The following is a 20,029-nucleotide window of genomic DNA, read 5'->3' as shown; positions in this document are numbered from 1 at the left end:
TTCACGACCTCTGCTTCTTCTCTATAGGTGAAAACTGTACAAGGTGTTCCGTAATTCATAGTACAAACCGAAGGTAGACCGATTTATCAGCCAAAAATTAGTCGATAATATGGAATAACATCTCTCTGAGGCTCCGTTCGCGAGATGCACTATAAAAATACTTGTTTGAGTATAATTTTTTAGGCTGTATACAAGTATACCAAAAATCTGTAACGAGATCCATTGAACTGAATTTTTCTTGGAGGTGCGTTTTTAAGTCCCTGGACAGTACCTGCAAATATTTCTTTTTCAGAGAAAAATACGTGATATATTAAACCAAAACTTATTGAGATAATTGATATTCTTACAAAGATGTTGCATGAATTTTGTCGTGTAATTTTCTCTAATAATAAACGAATTATTAATAAATGGAGAATAACAATTTTAACCTAGCGAGGTAATAGCAATACAAACGAAATTGACACGCGTTATTGCAAAGAAATTTTACTCCAAATTTTCGACTAACGTTGTTTCAAACGCAGAATCATCCTACTTTCGGTTGGGCTGCGAATAAATAGAACACCGCGTATATTCGCCGTCGAGCGTCCGTGGAGAGAGTCCGCGGACCTAAATAGCCGTTCTGAAAGGAAGTTCGAGTATTAATGGTTTCGATTCTTTCACTCGTCGATTACGATAATTTCGATAGCGAAATCCCGTTTTGCTTCTCGTCCTTGTTACTCTTTGTTCGCGAAAAAAAAAACAAAAAAGGAAAGACGATAAAACGAAGAAAAGTTTGACGATCGATGGTAAAGGTATCGATTCGAGATTTTCCCGGGCCGCCATTCGACGGATTCAGTTCATACCTATAGATGTCGATCGTGGCAGTCGGGTGTCATGAGTACAACGAGGTAACGGAGCGAAAACCCGGACATTCGGCAGGAATTTGGGACAGGTGGCCCAGTGGTCGCACGAGGCGAACGTGTCTGATAATTGGCGATTAAACACGAGCGAGGCGTCCAATGATGGACCGGTTCGTCCGTTCACAGTGTTCAGTATTTTCTACTAACAACTTTAACTATGACGATCCATTTGTACAGTCGGGAATGCTGCGTGAGACCTCTAGCACATCGAGAAAGGCTATGGACCGCTTAACGTTTCAGAGAAAAAAAGAACACATGTCTTTGAATTTTATGCATTTACGTGAGATTATGAAAAAATTACGCGAAATACATGCACTCACGTAAAATGAAATGTTAATACTAATTCATTCGAGGTGTTCTCCATACGAGCACAGACCATCGACGAATAAAACTCGTAGCGGAGCGGTAAATGATGTCTTTGATGCAAAGAGCAATCCTACCGCGTAATGGTTTCGTTCTAGATCTTCTAGTTGCATTCGTCGGTGAGACTTACCCAGCAAATTCTGCCTTCGATGCGACCAATTACTCGGTAATTTATTAGTATATAATCAGTACGAGCACCCCGTTCAAAAGATTAATAGCGTCGCGTCCGAAGCAGAATCTGCTACATAAACTTTACCGACGAATCCAGCTAGCAGATCTGCGACCGAACGTAATATTGTTCTTTCCGCCAACAATGTTACTTACTGTTATTAAGTCGTAAATCGATCGTAAGAGCATACTAATTTCTTAATTATCTTTTTTACCGTTAATTTGATCTCGATTATCTTGCGTTTAACGTTTTCAAATTCTTGCGCAAGTTTATGATTTTGATGGTTTTTTTTCTTTATGCTGTATTGCAGATCGACTAGTCGTCAATTTCTTCGTTAAGGAAAATTCCGAACAATTTCATCGACACGTGTTCGTTTCGATTGCACAGATAGAATTTGTGTCGGAAGGGTCGGATTAATAAAGCACGCGGGATTATTGTCATAGGTACGTGTACGTTTGTAAATAGTTAGCTGATTAATTAATATGTTTTTAGAATATTAAGTATAACTTGGATTGTATTGATGGTTCTATGAATGAAAGAAACGTGTTCTTTCAGCAGTGTGTTTATAGTGCTCCACCGTGGACGCTAATACAGCATGCGGTGGCGAATCTTCATTTTTGCCTGTCTCCTACTAAAGGGGGTAAGTAAACACATTTTTAATTTCGTTCAGAGTATAAGCCTTAAATCACAGCGAACTTCTTTCGTTTGCAACACCGTGCATGAAAAGGGCTTATATTTTCACCTATTTTATCATTTCACGAAGGTGAAAATAACATAGAAAATAACGTATTGAACTAAAATTACTAAAAAAACTTGCCAAACGTAACGCCTGCAGGTCAACGTAAATTCTATATATAATCAGTGCAGAACTTTACGTAGACTTTCTATTATATTTGCAATATTATTGTATGGACAGGAGAGTTTCGATAATCCTGTAAGTAATAAATTGCTGGTCAGTCATGGTTGAAAATATTTTGGACAGAATACTACAATTCGTTAAAAAAATATATAAAGCAATACAAAATACAATGTCATCAAGTTTACAAAAATTATTCCTATTACTGTGTACACATATTAATCTTTAGATACGTACAGTATTCGTTGAAATATGTAAACCAGACAGGATATTATAAAAACGAGTCTGATAATCGTTTATCTTCGAGATAGAAGTTGGATGTCTAATTACAAGAGCAATGGCGGACGCAAAGGGTCCAAAAGGCTTCCCACAATTGACAAAAACAATGTCTCATCTGAATTTTAATAGGTTCAAGGAATTTTGCTATGCTGTACACATTTTATTTAGTATTATATCAGAATTTCTACGAATCTGTTTGTTTTTCTTTTTAAAATTATTCCCCGTCTAAGGGCCAGAACAAACGATCGAACTGTCGGGGTAAATGAAAATATCGCTTTCCATAAATTCTACCATTTCGAAATACCATTCGGAACGACGATTTACCCCGATCCGTTTCGAGGGCATTGCTGTTCGCGATGCACTCTCGAAAAGTTTTCTTGTACCGGTCGATTTAACCTTTAATAAGTAGACTGACGGTCGAGAAAAAGCGTGCTCAAACTATCGCGATCGGTGGTCAAAAACCGTCCAGAAGTAAGAAGAGCACGCGGCAGTGTTTGAAGGGGGGTAGGTCGGTATGTCTGCGTGGGTAATTACTACATTATAACCCAGATACGCGGTGGGTACATAGCCTGCAATGCCGTTACCCAGTGCTCTGACCCAGAGCTAAGGGCGACTCGAGGCCCGGTCGCTGTCTTGAAATGGTGCGCGGCGTTTCGATCCGGCTCATCCACGTCTACTACGAAGTAACGTTTTACCGTCGGGCCTTCACCACGAATCGGTCTTACAAGATTACGCGCAAAAATTGCACACCAAACTACCGGTTCCGTGATCCTACCTTCCCATCCTGTGTACTCGGGGACCGATACGACTTCGATTCCTTTCTTTTCTCTTCGAACAGCGTCCATTCCGCGGGACCGTTTCAAATATAATATTATTATTCTCCGTGGATGTTATTAGGTCGATCTATCGATAAAAATGTACACGTACGTAACGTGTGTGCCCCAGTATCCTTAAAGAGGTGAACGAAAGACATAACAGCGAAGTTCTGTTTACGTTTACCGAACAATATTTTCCTCGACTGTTCTGAATATTTTCATTCGTTGTATAGAATTCGCTGCACACGAATTTTGCTCGTTTTTTTGGGGTCACGAAGTAGTTATATCCATCCGTTTCAACTTTCGAACGTCGCTCAACTCGCGTGGAACTCATTTATTCCTCTTCTTTGCTTTACGAATCGTTGCCAAGCGATGGTCGTAAAATGACAAGCAGTCGTTCACGAAACTATTTCTTCCGCGATTCCATATAGATTTATAATTTTTAGTAGTTTACGAAAACACTTATCTAATTTATTTATTAATTCTTGTCATATTACGCGAATAGTAATAATTATTATCGCAACGTCGGTAGAAACATTTCATTTTACAAAGAAATTGAGATCTCTAACGCTTCTTATGTTACCGGGTTGGCCTTAATCCCGCAGACTATGAAGTAGTTTCTACTAATTACCACGAGGCATTCATTCATGTTTATTTACGGTCTAAAGTATGCTACGTACAAAGTGTTCTACCAATTCTTCATGCTCGCCGTCTGGAAATAACGCTTTGCCTTTAACGTTCTTCTCTAATCACACCTGCAATGCTAGTTAAACCGTTGTAGACGCGTAGAACGGTTTCTTGGTCATACCTCAATTATTCTGTTCTGCAATTCTTATTATCAAGTGCAAAAAGAAACCCGGTGCACTCTCGGTGTTGGTTTCCATTAAATTCATAATGATCTCATTCGTTATTTTACCGGCGAATGTTAAAAGACTTGTGCGCGTTACACAACAAGACGTAATAGTTTTTGCGGAGGCTGGACGCGGTGAATGGAGCAGAGATGGGATGAATGAAATACCGTCTAAGCCGATAGAAGAAATTCTCCGGGATACGAGAACGCTCCGAGCAGAAGATAATTATTACTCTTGGTAGCTTACTATAATTTTCCCTTTTTGTCGAATGCTTTCAACGCGACGTTGGATCTCTGGGGGGCTCGGACGTAACGGAGGATTGATCGCGTCGTTACTGTTACCGGTGCAAGGGCAACGTTATCGTCGTTACCGCGAAACGATTAAACGATCGGCGATTTCTTGTTGGTGACTTCGCCTGGCAACGATTCGACGCGGGGCACCGTCGTCTTCGATCAAAACGAGAACGACGTGACATGCAAATCGTCGCGGCCGTTTCACCCGAAGGACGGTCATCGTCTTTTCCGGCCGAGCGCGCGACGCCGTCATCGAAATCCATCACGAGTTCGTTCACAGGTGACCCAGTAAGCTTTCGTCGAATTATGGAACGCGTAGTTTGGAAAGCCGCGACGAGATAAGCAGATGTCAGGAATCGGCGGAGGGCAGAGACGGAAACCCGAACCGTGTATCCGAAGCGCCTGGGCTGACCGATTGACCTGCGGCTAAAGACACGGGTGGTCCGTTATGCCCCAGGGTCACGCGTGACGTAATCAGCCACTACGCCTGGCGTACAGGTCCGATGCTCCTATTCCAACGTTTGGTCGCCCCTCCTCGGCTCTCCGAACCCGTCATTCGTCGAACAGTCAGAACGGGTTTGTTGATCGGAGACTGTTGTCTCCCGTATTGGCCATCAGGAATGCGCACGACCGGAGATAGCTCTTTGAGCGGATCTTCGGTTCGCGACCAGAGGCCACGGACACAAAATTGCATCTGTTTTTGTACAAGACTTCGGAGACCTCTTTATCCCAATTTTTGGCGGTTAACTCGTTTCAGACTTCCGCAGGGTGTCCCGTACCATATGGGACCCACTTTACCAATGGATTCCACGCGTGAAAACAATTTTCAAAGCCCGAATTCTATATTGGAATAGTTGAAGCGATTCTACTTAACTATCTACGAACAGAACTCAGTATTCGAGGTTGAATCTTGTATTTTAATTCTGTCATCAGTCATTGGAGCACTAGGTGCCTCGTTATCGAATATTTTATTTATGAGAATGGTAAGTTTGAAGTTTTCAAGGCAGCCAATGATAAAACGTTCCTAATAGTAAAACTCGTTTTCCTGAACTCAAGTAGAGAATCTTGCGAATTGCGTTTGATTAACATCGTGATAACGCGTTTTCCAAGAGCGAAATTCCATTTTAAACAAGACTGTTCGACGGAAGAGTATTGTGTTTCCGTGCGTTTGACGCGCCCCATCGTTGGCATGCCTGATTTACGGTAATTCTTTCGTCGGGATCGTACGGCGATTCATGGATCGTTACACGATAATTTAGGTGAGTATGCGTGTACGGACATTCGATGATTGCACTGGTGAGCTCGTTCGGGATAAAGGCGGCCCGTTCCTAAAGAAGTCGCGCGTCTTGCAAATTATGTAGCCTGACAACGTCAATCTACTTTCACACTTTCTCGCCGTTTATCCCTTTCCCCTTAACGGAAGGTCTACAAAATATTTCGCTACGTCTTCTGCGAGGTAATATAAGGGGGATCCTCTCAAAGTGTCACAATTTTTCACTGACGTAACGTCCCTGAGTTATTCTTGCCGTTTCCTGGATTTATTGGCACGGAGTGAACTTTGGCGTCACCTTTGTCGAGCGACTGACGGTCACTCGAGTTACTAACGAGCAGATTGTGGATTTTAATGCAAATTGTACTCTACCACTATTCAGAAATTGATTTTGTTGCTCTTATTCATTTCTTCCCCGAATATAGATAAGAGCAATTAAACTTTTCTATATCTCTTTGTCGCAGTGTCAATGCAGTGACGTTTGGACATAATTCGTTGAACCTTCCTGTCAACATCGCGTTTTGTCTTTTTGTTCGCAGCTGGCTCGAACGGAGGATGTGGAGGTGGTCGAGGCGATCCCAGGGGAGGACAATCGAAACGACAATTCGGCCCTGAACCGTCAGGACAACGACATCAATAGTTCCGACCAGTTGGCATTGGAGTCATTAGGCGAGAAAGACACCGGTAGCAATCATTACAAACAGGGTGGTCTGCGAGGACATCCCCTTCCTCTGCCTCCGAGTCGAGGTGGTCTGGGACTGCCTCATCCGAGACCGCACCATAATGTTGCTTATCATGGTCCGCCGCCGCCCTTGCCGCCTTCGAAGACGCCATCGGAGGCCATCGACAAGATCTACACGACGGGCGGCGGTATCAGCACAGCGGTAGGCGCAGAACCCTGGCCAGCGCCTACGCCCGACATGCCCAAGATCATTTCGCTGGACGTGAAGTGCGAGAAGAATCTGATGAAGGTCTACCTCGGTTTCGATAAACCTTTCTACGGCATAGTCTTCAGCAAGGGCCATTACAGCAACGTTAATTGCGTACACTTGCCGGCGGGTTTGGGGCGAACGTCGGTCAACTTCGAGATCAGCATACACGCGTGTGGCACGGCTGGAAATACGGAGAATGGCTTGTACGGTTACGGCGCCGAATCAGGATCGGGGACGTACTTCGAGAACATCATCGTGGTTCAATACGATCCTCAAGTTCAAGAAGTTTGGGACCAGGCGCGCAAGCTGCGCTGCACTTGGCACGATCTGTACGAGAAGTCGGTTACGTTCCGTCCGTTCCCCGTGGACATGTTGGACGTGGTACGAGCCGATTTTGCCGGCGATAACGTCGGTTGTTGGATGCAAATACAGGTGGGGAAGGGTCCATGGGCCTCCGAGGTCTCCGGGCTGGTTAAGATCGGTCAAACGATGACGATGGTGCTAGCAATAAAGGACGACGACTCCAAGTTCGATATGCTCGTGAGGAACTGCATGGCTCACGACGGCAAACGGGCCCCGATACAGTTGGTGGATCAAAGGGGATGCATCACGAGGCCCAAGCTCATGTCGCGGTTCACCAAGATCAAAAACTTCGGCGCCTCGGCGTCGGTCCTCTCCTACGCCCATTTCCAGGCATTCAAATTCCCGGACTCGATGGAGGTGCATTTCCAGTGCACCATACAGATCTGTCGGTACCAATGTCCCGAACAGTGCTCCGAGTCGCCTTTATTGCTGGAGTCTCAGGGTCTTCTCGAGAATCATCATCATTCGTCCAGCAGTCATCTCGATTCTAGCTACGGTCTCCCACCGCCTATTCCGCTTCCTTTGGAAGCGTACTTGCAAGCGACCGCTGGTCGTCCTCGGGATGAGAGGCGGAGGAAGTCTCGAGAAATAGTACCGTCTCCGCAGAAGGCGGTCGGAGTAAATCGAATAATACGCGTGGTTTCGACCGGCGATTTAACGTTCTCCATCGACGACTCCAACAATGGGGAATCCAATGGACCGACTATGGTGTTTCCTGTCCGAAACGAGAACACCGCGAGTTCGGCTATGATCTGCATGACCACACCAGGGTTCGCTGTTACTCTCATAGTACTTCTCGCTGTGTTACTTTCCTCGTGTATACTTTCTACCTACCTCTGCCTACGTCTAAGACCGTTCTCAGGAAAAGCTAGGAAGGCGGCCATGTATTATTCCGGCGAACAGAATGCTCCTAAAAAATCGACGAGGACGTGTTTCTATTCATAAGTACAAACGGACATAGCATTCTGAAAGAGGTACAGGTTATTGTTGTCGACCAGGTATGGGCAAAATGTATTTCAAAAACTACTCGAACGACGACCTTACCAATTTGTATTCTGTTTTGTAGTCGAATGCTTATAAGTTTTCTCGTGTTGTATTCGGTAGCTATGTAAATGCATTATAGTAATGCCTCTTTTCTGCATTATTAACGCGTTGATTACCGTGGCGGGCACCGGTGTCCGCCGCTAGCCTTTTCGTTCAGGTCGCGTCAGTCACCGGATGACCTATACATCGCTTTCTGAAGACTCGTAACATTAATGCCATTGGGAATACTGTAAAATAAAAAGCACATTTGAGTATTCAATGTTTCCAGTTTTTGCATAATAATTTGTATAATTCGAAGCAGAATAACTCGGTCTTCAACGCGTTAACGATCACTTCCTGTATCATTAGTAATACGATCATGGTATTTTTAATATTAATGATTATTTTTTATATCTTTAGTAGCCTTTACGATTTATAAAAAAATTGTAAAGAATTCACATTATTTTAAGTATATCTATTTATTTATGAAAAGATTGAGGAACAAACATCAGACTAATACCAGATTTACGTGACCTAAAACACAGATATATTCTTTCCTTGTCAGTGAAACATACAAAATAGTGTATTCGATATTCAACGATATCGTCGAATATAAGTTACAAGAGTATTTAATATTCGACAACCTGAACGAGTACAAAATGCAAGTGAACGTTGATATTTCACCACTGCAAAATACAATATGTCAGTTTGTCCGTCACTTGTTCCGAATATCGAATCTATATATTTAGTATTTTAGACGTATTCCGGTTAAAAAGTTATTCGAATGTGCTCATCCCTGGTCGTCGATCGGTTATAGAGTTCACGATTAAAATATAGCACATACCATACTTTCAATTTAATTTTAATTTTAATCTAATTTATTCGAACACTTTGTACAGATTTCATTAATAATAACAAAAACATAAAACCCACTGTTTCTTACACGAACAAAAATTTACTAATAATCACAATGAAAACCTGAAGATCGTGCCCGACAAAATGATAGCACACGCTTTCAAACATTTGCCTTGGTGGTGTTTACGAATATAAAGAGTTGTTCTTAATTTTATATTCCATAGACTGTTTATTTTTGAGCACCTTTATTAATTTATGCCTCAAGAATTGCACGGTAGAATCTCGATTATTGCAGAAAGTCGGAGCTGGAAACTTCTGCGATAATCAAGGTAATCAATTTAATGAGAAGTAATCACACTCAGTGTATCCTCTCGTGCAATAAACGAGGTTCTACTACACTAACCCCGTAAGCATAATCTTTGAAATTTCAAAATAAAAGTGTTTACAAAAGTAAATTGACGTTGCATTCAAATTTTTGCTAGCGAATGCTGGACAATTTGACAAACTCTAGCTGTCAGAATATCTGAAACAAATCTTTAATAGCGAATGAATTCGACGAATAGAGTTTCTTAATTCTTTTCACGTTATGAACAAAGTTTGGGATGTGCTATCGTTTTGTCGTGGGCTGTATTATTTATCTTTTAACTAAGCGGGTTTTTTCCTCGAGACTGGTTCGACGATTTTCGTAGTATTAAATTATTTATCGAAGTAAACACGAACGACGAATCATTGTCAGTGTAGTTGGTTTCTTCCTTTCAGGATGTAGACGAAATATAAAGTCTACTTCGATATAGAGTTGCTCAATGAAGGTTATCGAATTTCAAATGGTACAAAGTAGAAATTCTGGTAGCCAGGTTATCGTTTCGCGATCATTTTCGAATCTTCGTGATCGCGGAAAACACTTAAGTTTTATTCATTGAATCTTGCACAAACCGGTCTTCCTGGTCGTTCCATTCCAGGTATTGTAGAGGCTACAGAATGTCGTAAGCACGATTCTGTATACCAGCACGTACCAGACAGAGTATAGTTCGTAATAAAATAAATTAGATACTCTCTGCTACGTGTATCGTGTCTGTTCTATCAGAACGATAAACCGATATGGATTTGTGCTTCGTCATGATAAAACTTACGCTCAAACCCTTACAGGCGACTGTGTATAGTCACTCCTCCCCCTCCCGGAAATTTAGTCAAAGATAATCAAACAATGCGCTCGCGATTTCCTTGTTACAATTACTTCGGGGCCATGGTATTTGGGTTTTCTTTTTTTTTTTTTTAACTGTTGCCCGTTGCGTACGAACAATACGTAACTCGGCACGACTAAGGCTGAAATACTGCGAGCTAATAGTATATATTTTTTTAAAGAAAAGCGTTTCTTTTTAATATCTTGACAACACTGTCGTCATATTGTTATTTATTTGTTGCATAGAATGTTCCAAATTTCTTCAGCTTTATACGATGTATCTTGTGCACTTGTAAACATGCGAGTTCAAATTGTTAAAGAAATTATTTTTGTTTTAACGTAAGAAATCAATACATGTAAAATTCTAAGTAATAAACGCCAAATTTTTCATAAATACAATTGGTGGAGAAATATACAAGATACCAAGATCAAATGTATAAAGCAATAGTCAGTAGCTTGTAATGGTATATAAAAGGTTATAATATAATATTTAATGTTAACGTAAGCACGTAGACATAAGGACGTTTATAAATTATTCTTCATCGATGAAATAATGTACTTTTTACAAGAACGTTAGTACTTAAACTTTTATATATGGATAATAAATTTATAATTACATTTGCCATCTTCTTTGTACGAACATTCTCAATTTTATCGTGTAGTGGAGACGTGAGAAACTTTATCATTGTGCTCGGGTGTCTGCACGTCAGGGAACGATAACACAGGAAAAAAGTAAACCGTCGGGTCTGTGGAAATCGGTTAAGGTGCTGTAAATACATTTATTGGCATTATCATTGATTTATGTTAAATAAACACACAACCTCTCGATTAAAAAAAAAAACGACTTAACTTTTTTGTTCCTTTTGCGCGAGGCAGCAGCATTCATCCATTACTAGACGCCGTTGTGCTAGCAATTGGTGGTTGCTTGGTCTTTATTTCTAACATCCTCTTTGCCACTTGCTGTACGACAGTATCTTTCAGACTATTTCTAGGAAATAATCTAACGAGCTAAAATTGTTCTGGCGTTTCCCAAAACGTTTGGACGAGCGAGGAAATAAAACAAATATTCATCCGTACCACCGCATCGTTAATTAATTTGTTTTTCTTTTGGAGAAGGAAAACAACAGGCATTTTTTTCTTTATTACAAAGACAAAGGAAACACGAGGAAGCTTCGTTTTCCTGTACAAAGAGCTTCCCCCCTTTTTTGTATCTTTTTTTTTTTATACTCGTACATGTGCTCCAAAGTGACAAGCCCTTTTCTCCTATAATGTTCTCCGGATACACACTTCCTACTTATATGTGTAATTACGTATGTCTGGTATTTCAGGATCAGCATCCATGATAAACCAAACGTCTTCCTGGACGTTTTAAATGCGTATTACGCTTTAGGGATTTCTTAAATAATTCTTCCTATGCTCTAGTCGCGTAATTCAAAAGGCCCGCGAAGGCAATCGATCTTCCAATCGATTTCTATTCGATTATTAACCTTCGGTTGACGCGGCCTAGGATAAGAACGTAAAACGAAAGAAAGGAAAATTCTAATGTGGTGAATAATTTTCAAAGAAGTTTATAAAAATAAAAATGATTCTCGTTTGGAATATCCAGGTCTATAAAATCATTTCTATGATCGTTGCAATTGCTACTGAGGCGTGTCAACGGAAGGTTAAATGTCACTAAAAATATTGAGTTTTCGTATTATACTAACGTAACGATATACATATTTTAAAATAAAAGAGATTTGAGCTTCTTAGCAGCGTTTTTCAATTTTTTCGATAATATTTACGATTGCTTTCCTACCATCAACTAGGTGTTATTGTCAGCCTCTTTGGGGCTTGATCTAGAGGTGCTGTTATTTCGAAGTTATTATCGCTATGGATCGACAGTTGTCGTAGTCGATCGAAGTTTCGATAATCGAACGCGTTGCAATTTTTCTCAATGATTTTAGTGAAAATGGAGAACAAAGTTCTTCTTTTACACGAAAGAATGTTGACCGCTTCGATTCAATTTAATCTTCGTGCAAGTAAATCTCGCGTTGTGTACATAATTATGCTAATATAGTATAATAATCTCTCTGTGAGAAGCATTTATTTTTAAATTAAATTATTTCTTGTTTGACGACTACTAAAAGATTTAAACTTAAGCTAGCATCGAAGATCAATCGTAATCGATATCTCGCAAGTAACAATTCTTTCGATAACGAATACAAGGGCCACGAAGTGAAAAAATATTTCGAACAACAAGTTGAAAAACACGATTGCTTCCAACGATAGAACGTTGTTTTAATTATTGTTTGCCGTCGTTTGACTTCGATTGTAATTGTCTAAGTACAATTCATAGCAGCATCTCTAGCAAATCGATCATTAAATATGTAGATAATAGACGCGCAATGCTATACGGCATACAAACGCGATGATTTACATACAGAAGAAGAATCTCGTAAACCGCATGAGTTTATATTCCACGGATATACTTCCTTCCGTTTATGAATTATCTAAGGAAAGAGATGCAGCCATCGAAAGCGGCGTCATTTCGCTCCCATCGTCTTTGACTCAATGTAATATCGAACAAAAAAACAACAAGAACATAGTTGCTAACAATATCATTCGTAATCTCAAGGACAAAGTGACACGTTTACGATATTCACAGCGAAAGCCGTCACGTCGTACCTTTTGATTTCCCTTTTCGCGAATTTCTTTAATTCGTTCTATATATCAACTATTCTCTCCAAGTATACTGCTTACTTACCCAATACCAACTTTGCAAAAATAATCATCTATAATGCTTTCATTCGTGAATTCACAAAAATGAGAACGCCTATCGAAAACTTAGTCCCCAGAATAGTGGTTCTTAACCCGGGGTCCACAGAGGGGAATACTAAATATTTATTGTCGGTGCATACATCATATCTTAAAATATCAATTTTATTCTTTTGATGTTTCATAATTACGATAGACAGTAGACTATGATGAACGTTTCGATTCAATATCCTAAAGTCACCATTGTCTTTTATACCGAGGAATTAATTTCTTGGCTAAGTTGCCAATATGGAGGAAAAGGTTGAGGGCTCGCACCTTTGCAATCTTTCAAATGCTGACGGAAGTAATTTACCAAGATTAAAATGGAATTTATGAACGTCTGGGAACAGTATAGGAATTAATGAAATATTTTTCTATCTAATATAAATTTGATCGAAGGTGCGGGCCTATCCACGAGTGAACTCGATTTAAGACCAAAACATTGTTAGAATTGGGATTTAACTCGTAAAGTCTTGAATTCTAAAAGCCTATTCTCGTCTTACAGAATGATCTATACAAGCTTTAATCCTGTTTGGCATTAGATATCTGCGTGACTCAGGATTTTTAACATTTGCGGCCATCGAAGTAGATTGAATGCCCGACACTCCACAGTTCAATGTCCTTATTCGACTCAGATACATCATGTACAATAGCAATTATATAATAAATTTATATTCCTTCATATACCTGTATTGTACTTTGTATTCCAGTAAAATTAGTTATCGTTTCAATGAAATGAATTTTATTTTGTGCAGTTAAATCAGTGTTTGTCGGCTCCTCTCGAGCAGCGAAACACCTTTTACAAGCTAAGAAAATTATCGGAAGACTTACGCGTAATAGTCTACATTTAAATATTAATATATTCAATGGAAACAATAATATAAATCTATACAAATAATAATTTAACTAATATTAATATTTTATTATATTTATTTTATAGTTATTTTATATTTTATAAATATATTTAATACAAGTTAATAGATTTCTTTTATTGAATAAAAATTTATTAAAATGGAGCACTGATCGATGACCATTGATTCAACTAATATTTAAAAACAGCAGACTGCCAACGGGATGGAGGGTTGGCGGGGAGGGTCTGTGGAAAAAAAGGGGTTAAGAACCACTGCTCTAGAAGGAGCTCGGTTTAAAGCGCACCGTTGAACTCTCTCTCTTTCTCTCTCTCTCTCGTTCGCTCTCATTCTCTCGCGCTCTCTCTCTCTCTCGCTCTAAGTAAACACCGAAGGATCGTCTCGGAACAGTTCGTGAGAAACTCGCGCGCGCTTTTACGCACTTAAAATAATTTGTACAGCATATTATTGCACATTGTCTTTCGAGGAGCGTAGACGCGCCTCCCGTCACGCACACAACAGTCACGAATCGTCAACCTCTCTCCACCGAGGGACTCGCGGCGACTGGACTCGTTTGTTTTTGTTGGATTTGCTCGGGATGAGTTGGTCTCATCGTGCAACGCACGCGCAGCAACCCGTACGGCAACCAGCCGTTGGTCGTGTGCACAGCTCTGTTGTTCTTTCTGCTGTCGACCGCCTCGCGTTGCGCTTGCAGCCGGTGCAGCATCGCCCCGGCAACCAGCGCAGAAATGACCGCGGACAGTGCCACGACGATGAACAACGCGCTGAAACCGGGCATAGGCAGGCAGATACCATAAACCACCTCCTCGCGTATTCTACCTTGGAAGACCGTTACCGCTTCCGCGTGAGTGTCCGGGCTGAAGGCCAGATCGGCCTCGGAAATCACTTCGTACAAACCGCTCACACCAACGTCGGCGCTACGGATTTTCCTGTCGGACACTACGACCGACCTCTTTCGTCTGCCGTTCGGAGACGAGAGAGGTGTCACTGGTGCCGCGGTGTTGTCTCCCTCGAGATTACGTGGCCCGTGCGGGAACTGATCTTGGTCGCTCTTGTATCGCGTCACTCTCGATGGATCCTTAAAACAGAGATTCAAGCTTTAGAACAACTGTCATCAGTTTTCAAATTAAAACAAATTGCAATTTTTAGGCTGCATCTACAATGATTTTCGCAATTACAGAATTTAATTTAATTATCGAGCGTCGATGTAGTGTTCGTGTTTACCAAAAATGGCCTCGAGAGATCACCGTCGTCTGGATGGATCTCTTCGTCGGGTGTCTCGACTACCGGCGCCGGTAATCGGTTGCTCATCTGCGCCTGCGCCTTTGGAACTGACTTCTCGACCCCCAAGAAGTGACCGCCTATCGAGGTCATCTCGTCACCATCTTGAATGATGTCGTCGTAAAGGGAGCCGTCTGGTTGCTCGGCCCCTCCTCCTCCGTTTTCGTTATCCTTGTCAGCGCTGTTATTGTCGTCATTATGAACGGTGGGCGGTGCTGTGGTCTGCGAGTACTGCGGTCGTATCTGATCCTTGCGCTCTTGAATGTAGTGGCCAACAGACCCACTCAGTTGACAGTGATCCAAACACCCGTGACGGCAGATCTCGACCTTGACATTACCAAAACAACCTATCATCTCGATGCTCCTAGTCATCGTTCATTTTTTGTTTGTAACGCGCGAATTTGCATAATGTGCGACGAGTCGTTCGAACCACTCTTTCAGCGGTTCGATGGTAAATATTTGTCCTATAGTTTAGCGAGACGACTCTCGAAGCTAACGCGGCACCTTCGCGGCACGTAATAATAATAAATTTAGCTGTCAGTGATTTCGTTCCCGATCGAATCGTACATCGGCCGAGCGTCGTTTACCTTGCACTTGATGTGCACGCTCAGCGCGTCTGGGAACTTGAAAGCGTGGAAGAAGGCGTAAGTGATGACTGTCGCTCGATCGTCGGAGCCCCGCGCCTTCAGGAATCGGCTGATCATCTTCGGCCTGAGCACGCATCCGAACTCGTCGCTAAGCTGTATCGTGTGTCCACCGCCGTCGGAGGCCACGCACGACTTGACCCGCATGTCGAATTCCCCTGCGTCGGGGAAAGTTACGTTAACGGACGTTCCTTTGCTAAGAATTCACAAAAGTCGACGGAACAAACGTAGCGATCCATTTAACTGTAGTCCGTGAGTCGATACGAAATGCACATGAGAAATTTGTGTGCCTAGGTGCAAAACGTTGGCTTAAGATATATTTTTGGAGACTCAACGTTTGTAGAATTTTTTAGATCAACCATAAATATATGGTGCTTCTGTGAGGCGATGCAAATGCGTTGAGTACATTCTGTAGCAAGCACCGATGCTAACCACTGTGCTTGAACGGACATTTTCTAGATGGTCACCCGAGTTAGCCACTGTGCAGCACAGAGTTAAGCGATACCCTTGTTGGGTACAAACCGCTAAATAGGTTTTTCCCTGCGCGATAGCGGTCTCTTGGCTGCAGGATCGTATGTACTGTTTACTGGTTGTAGCGTTTGCTTGTTTTGTTTCGGGTCTTTAACCCTTTGCATTCCGCAACTTGTCTTGCATTTTGCGCGAAGTTTATTAAAGTATTCAGAGTACGGGGTAATTGTTCAGAGTGCATTTAGCGATATCTGTAGGATCGATGGTGTAAGTAATTTTATAGGATAAGAGTAGTAATATTCTGCCAGGCAATAAAAAAGGGGGTATCGTTGAGTTGTTATTAATTCAGCAGTTTTCACGAGATCGCTACGTTTGTTCCAGCAAGTATGGGTTCGAAAGGTGTGTTGGTCGTTACCTCGGTAATCGTTTATAGCGACGACTAGAGTGAGGGTGGAGCCGAGCGGCACTATTCCGGAGACCGGTGGCGCCCATGGTCCCTTGCCGTGTTGAATTTCCATCCAACAATCTACGTTGTCGCCTGCAATATCAATAGAACGACACGCTCGTATTTGTGCGACCCAGAGGTAGGCGGTCGCTTTCTAGGCGCGACGTGCCAGGTGCAATTTATACATGTTGCATAAATTGAAATTAAGTGGCGTGGCTGCGGTTCCACCTGTGGTCAACCGCGAGTGCACGAGTTACCGTATACGGTACCATCATTTACCTCGTATTAAACTCTTTGTACCAAGGGATCATCGTTTCTCCTATCCGCTACATATCCGTAGACTCGTACACGGTAAAATGTGGCTGACGTAAACCGCCCGTACGTACATCGGGCTCGGAGTACCTTGCAATTGCTCTGTCGTGTCGATATATCCGCAGTTCCGTTTCACGGAGCTTAAAGTACTCTACGGTTCATTTCCTCAGTCTCACGCGAACGTTTAAGAAACTCGTGTGTCACAATAACGTTAAGGTATTCCGAATATTATTTATCCTCCAAGGACCGTCGACGCTGGAATTTGCATGCATAAGATCGGAAACTGTACCTCTGAAATCCAATTGTATCACGTCGAGATCCGCGATGACCATCGGTGGTTTCGAGGCGGTCTTTTCGTAATCGTTGAACCATTCACATCGCAATCGTTTGGCCTCGTCCCAGACCTCGAGCAGATCTTTGTCGTACTGAACGACAACGGTATTCTCGTAGAACTGTCCGTGCATGTCTGGCTTGGTGCCGCATCTACGATCAAACGAACAGAGTCTAGTCTTTTTCACTACATTATCGGTTCCTTCAGTCTTCGTACCGATGGTATTATATTTAATTATAAAAATTTTAGAATTAAATATATGTTTCCTCTATATACAGGGTGTTCGGCCACCTCTAGCAAAAATTTTAATGAGCGATAGTAGAGGCCAAAATAAGACGAAAATCAAGAATACCAATTTGTTGATGGAAGCTTCGTTAAAAAGTTATTAACGTTTAAAGTGCCGCCCTTACTGAATTTTTTTCTCGAAAATGCGCAAGATTTCGGGGTTATGTCTATTCACCAAAAATGACTGTAATTGAACCCTACAACCGAAAATAATTTTTTCACAACGATTTGCAATTTTTTAATTTTCTCGAATAATTTCACACCTTCTCTATTTTTTTTCTCGAAAGTGGGCAGGATTTCGTGGGTATGTCTAATGACAAAAACTGATTGTAATTGACCCCCGCAACCGAAAATAATTTTTTCACAACGATTTGCAATTTTGTTTCTCCGTTGAAAAATTTAGGCACCTAATTGGATTTTCAGTAAGGAATTTTTTTCTCGAAAGTGCGTACAATTTCGGAGGTATGTGTAATGATAAAAAATGATTGTAATTGATCCCCGCAAACGAAAATAATTTTTTTAGAACGATTTGAAAAATTTTTTTTCGCCGAAAAATTTCAGCACCTACTCGATTTTTTTTCTCGAAAGTAGATAGGATTTCGGAGGTATGTGTACTCACCAAAAATGATTGTAGTTGACCCCCGCAACCGAAAATAATTTTTCCAGAACGATTTGAAATTTTTGAATTTAATTGTTAATAACTTTTTAACGAAGCTTCCATCAACAAATTAGTATTCTTGATTTTCGTCTTATTTTGGCCTCTACTGTCGCTCATTAAAATTTTTGCTAGAGGTGGCCGAACACCCTGTATATATTCGATACACATAGATACTTTTTGATAGGGAGAACAATTTTTACGTATGTAAATTTATTCACTAATGTTTCAGACCACGTTGAAGCCTTTCTTTAATATATTACAACAGGAACTTAAGAAATTTGGAAAATATAATTTTGAGAAATGAAATACAAACGTCCGTATTCTTACATCGAATGTATTCAAAATCCATTACTAGAAAAGGAACGAACGAACTCTCTCGACTCTTAAAATTTCAACAAAAACGAACGCATCCAGAAGTTATTGACATTTTAGCGGCGGTACTTTGGTGGACTTTGTCTCGAAAACACGACGGAGTAAAAAGCAAATATTAAACTCTGTTTTAAACTTGAGGAAACGGTCGCACAAATCCTTGAGACGCTGAAAGAAGTTTATGGTAGTATTGTATGTATGTCCCTTATAGAAGTATTTGAGTGCTGTAGATACTTCAAAGACGGCCGAGAGGATTTGAACGATGACGAACAGTCGTTCGAGTCGACGAACAGTAAAGAACTCCTGCAAAAACTGTGTGAACTCATTGCTATCGATTCGTATGTGATATCGCGTGCGATGCTAGAGGAATTCAACGTCTGAAGAGATCCAATTCCCACGTTTTTAGATCAAAATTTAAACAAACGGACGACCTGTGCTCGATTTGTATCGCATTCGTTAACCGTTGCCCAAGTTAGGATTCTTGTGGAAGATTTTGTACCGATAATATTAAAACCAGAGTCGAGAAAAATGTAATATAATTAATTAAATTAGTCATAAGAAATACTGATTCTTCTCTCTCAAATAGAAACGTCGATTGAATCGCCGGAGAGCAAAGTCTTCGTCGTGCGAGGGTTAAACGTCAAGAACGACGTGCATAGTTGTGCATAGTGGTTAGGGGTCAAAGCGGCAGGTATAGTGAAGAGCCAGAGTTAAATGTAAGCGAAGAGAAATTAGTGTAGGCGGCAGGATGAATGATAAAATTAATAAAACCATTTCTAGTCATCCAACTACCCTTTGTCTGAAATTACAAGTTAGCGATTCTCCATGGGTAAATTGCTCGGCGCAACGGATCTCGAGCCATTAGCGTTTCCGCGTGCCATGAATCTTTCGATTGTGTTAAGGTGCAGAGTTAGAGACAGCATGGCCATAAAGATATTTCCATAGATAGGCGCATCCCGACGGATCATCGAGAAATCTCACGGTCTTACCTCGCGTAGGCTATCCGAAAGGAGAAGAAAGTTTGCCCGGTGGAAGGTGGAACGTAGACGCATCGCGGATCGGCGTGCTGGCCCTTGGACGATACGATGCCTTCAAAGGGTTGAGAGAACGAAAGATGCACGTCCATATGATCCTTTCCGCACATCACTTCGAGGGATTGTATGGCTGGCATTCCCTCTGGCCTTTCCAGCGGCCAAATGTCGCTGTTGCTACCGACGCTCTTCAAGCCAACCACCTGCGCATTCAAGGAATACATTTTTCTACCTTGAACTCACGACGACATCCTCTTCCTTTCTCACTGGTTTACCGTTTGCGAATACGGGCGTACGCGCGAACACCTTTTATGAATATCGTTCGACCGAGCATCCCAAAGTTACGCGCGTAAATCACGAGTTTAGCGGCTGTCGGCGGTGGTCAGGCTATT

General features: G+C 41.5%; 2 protein-coding genes across 2 annotated transcripts; one reads left to right on the top strand and one right to left on the bottom strand.

The window, feature by feature from the left end:
* The first annotated feature begins 2,026 nt into the window (after positions 1-2,026).
* LOC122403994 lies at positions 2,027-8,035 on the top strand. Its single transcript, XM_043407845.1, has 2 exons — positions 2,027-2,071; positions 6,335-8,035. The coding sequence occupies exons 1-2, from the start codon at positions 2,027-2,029 to the stop codon at positions 8,033-8,035; spliced, it is 1,746 nt and encodes a 581-aa protein (XP_043263780.1).
* A 6,289-nt stretch (positions 8,036-14,324) lies between these two features.
* LOC122403995 lies at positions 14,325-19,792 on the bottom strand. The gene is made up of 6 exons (XM_043407846.1): positions 19,596-19,792; positions 17,253-17,446; positions 16,622-16,744; positions 15,682-15,896; positions 15,038-15,421; positions 14,325-14,891 (listed from the first exon to the last, which is right to left on the bottom strand). Exons 1-6 carry the CDS (start codon positions 19,775-19,777, stop codon positions 14,325-14,327), a joined length of 1,665 nt encoding a protein of 554 aa, XP_043263781.1. The 5' UTR covers positions 19,778-19,792.
* Between the last annotated feature and the right edge of the window lie 237 nt (positions 19,793-20,029).

The sequence above is a fragment of the Colletes gigas genome, unplaced genomic scaffold (genome assembly GCF_013123115.1).
Source record: "Colletes gigas isolate AHSC1104 unplaced genomic scaffold, ASM1312311v1 Colletes_gigas_Sc00088, whole genome shotgun sequence".
NCBI classification, from domain to species: domain Eukaryota; kingdom Metazoa; phylum Arthropoda; class Insecta; order Hymenoptera; family Colletidae; genus Colletes; species Colletes gigas.
This window is presented reverse-complemented; position numbering and strand designations above follow the sequence as displayed.

Coding starts and splice junctions, on each gene's coding strand:
- LOC122403995 (XM_043407846.1), bottom strand. CDS start 19,777: ATGCCAGCCATACAATCCCTCGAAGTGATGTGCGGAAAGGATCATATG. Junction 15,422..15,681: donor GCGTGCACATCAAGTGCAAG/GTAAACGACGCT, acceptor GGTAATGTCAAG/GTCGAGATCTGCCGTCACGG. Junction 14,892..15,037: donor ATCTCTCGAGGCCATTTTTG/GTAAACACGAAC, acceptor CTCTGTTTTAAG/GATCCATCGAGAGTGACGCG.
- LOC122403994 (XM_043407845.1), top strand. CDS start 2,027: ATGCGGTGGCGAATCTTCATTTTTGCCTGTCTCCTACTAAAGGGG. Junction 2,072..6,334: donor CCTGTCTCCTACTAAAGGGG/GTAAGTAAACAC, acceptor TTTTGTTCGCAG/CTGGCTCGAACGGAGGATGT.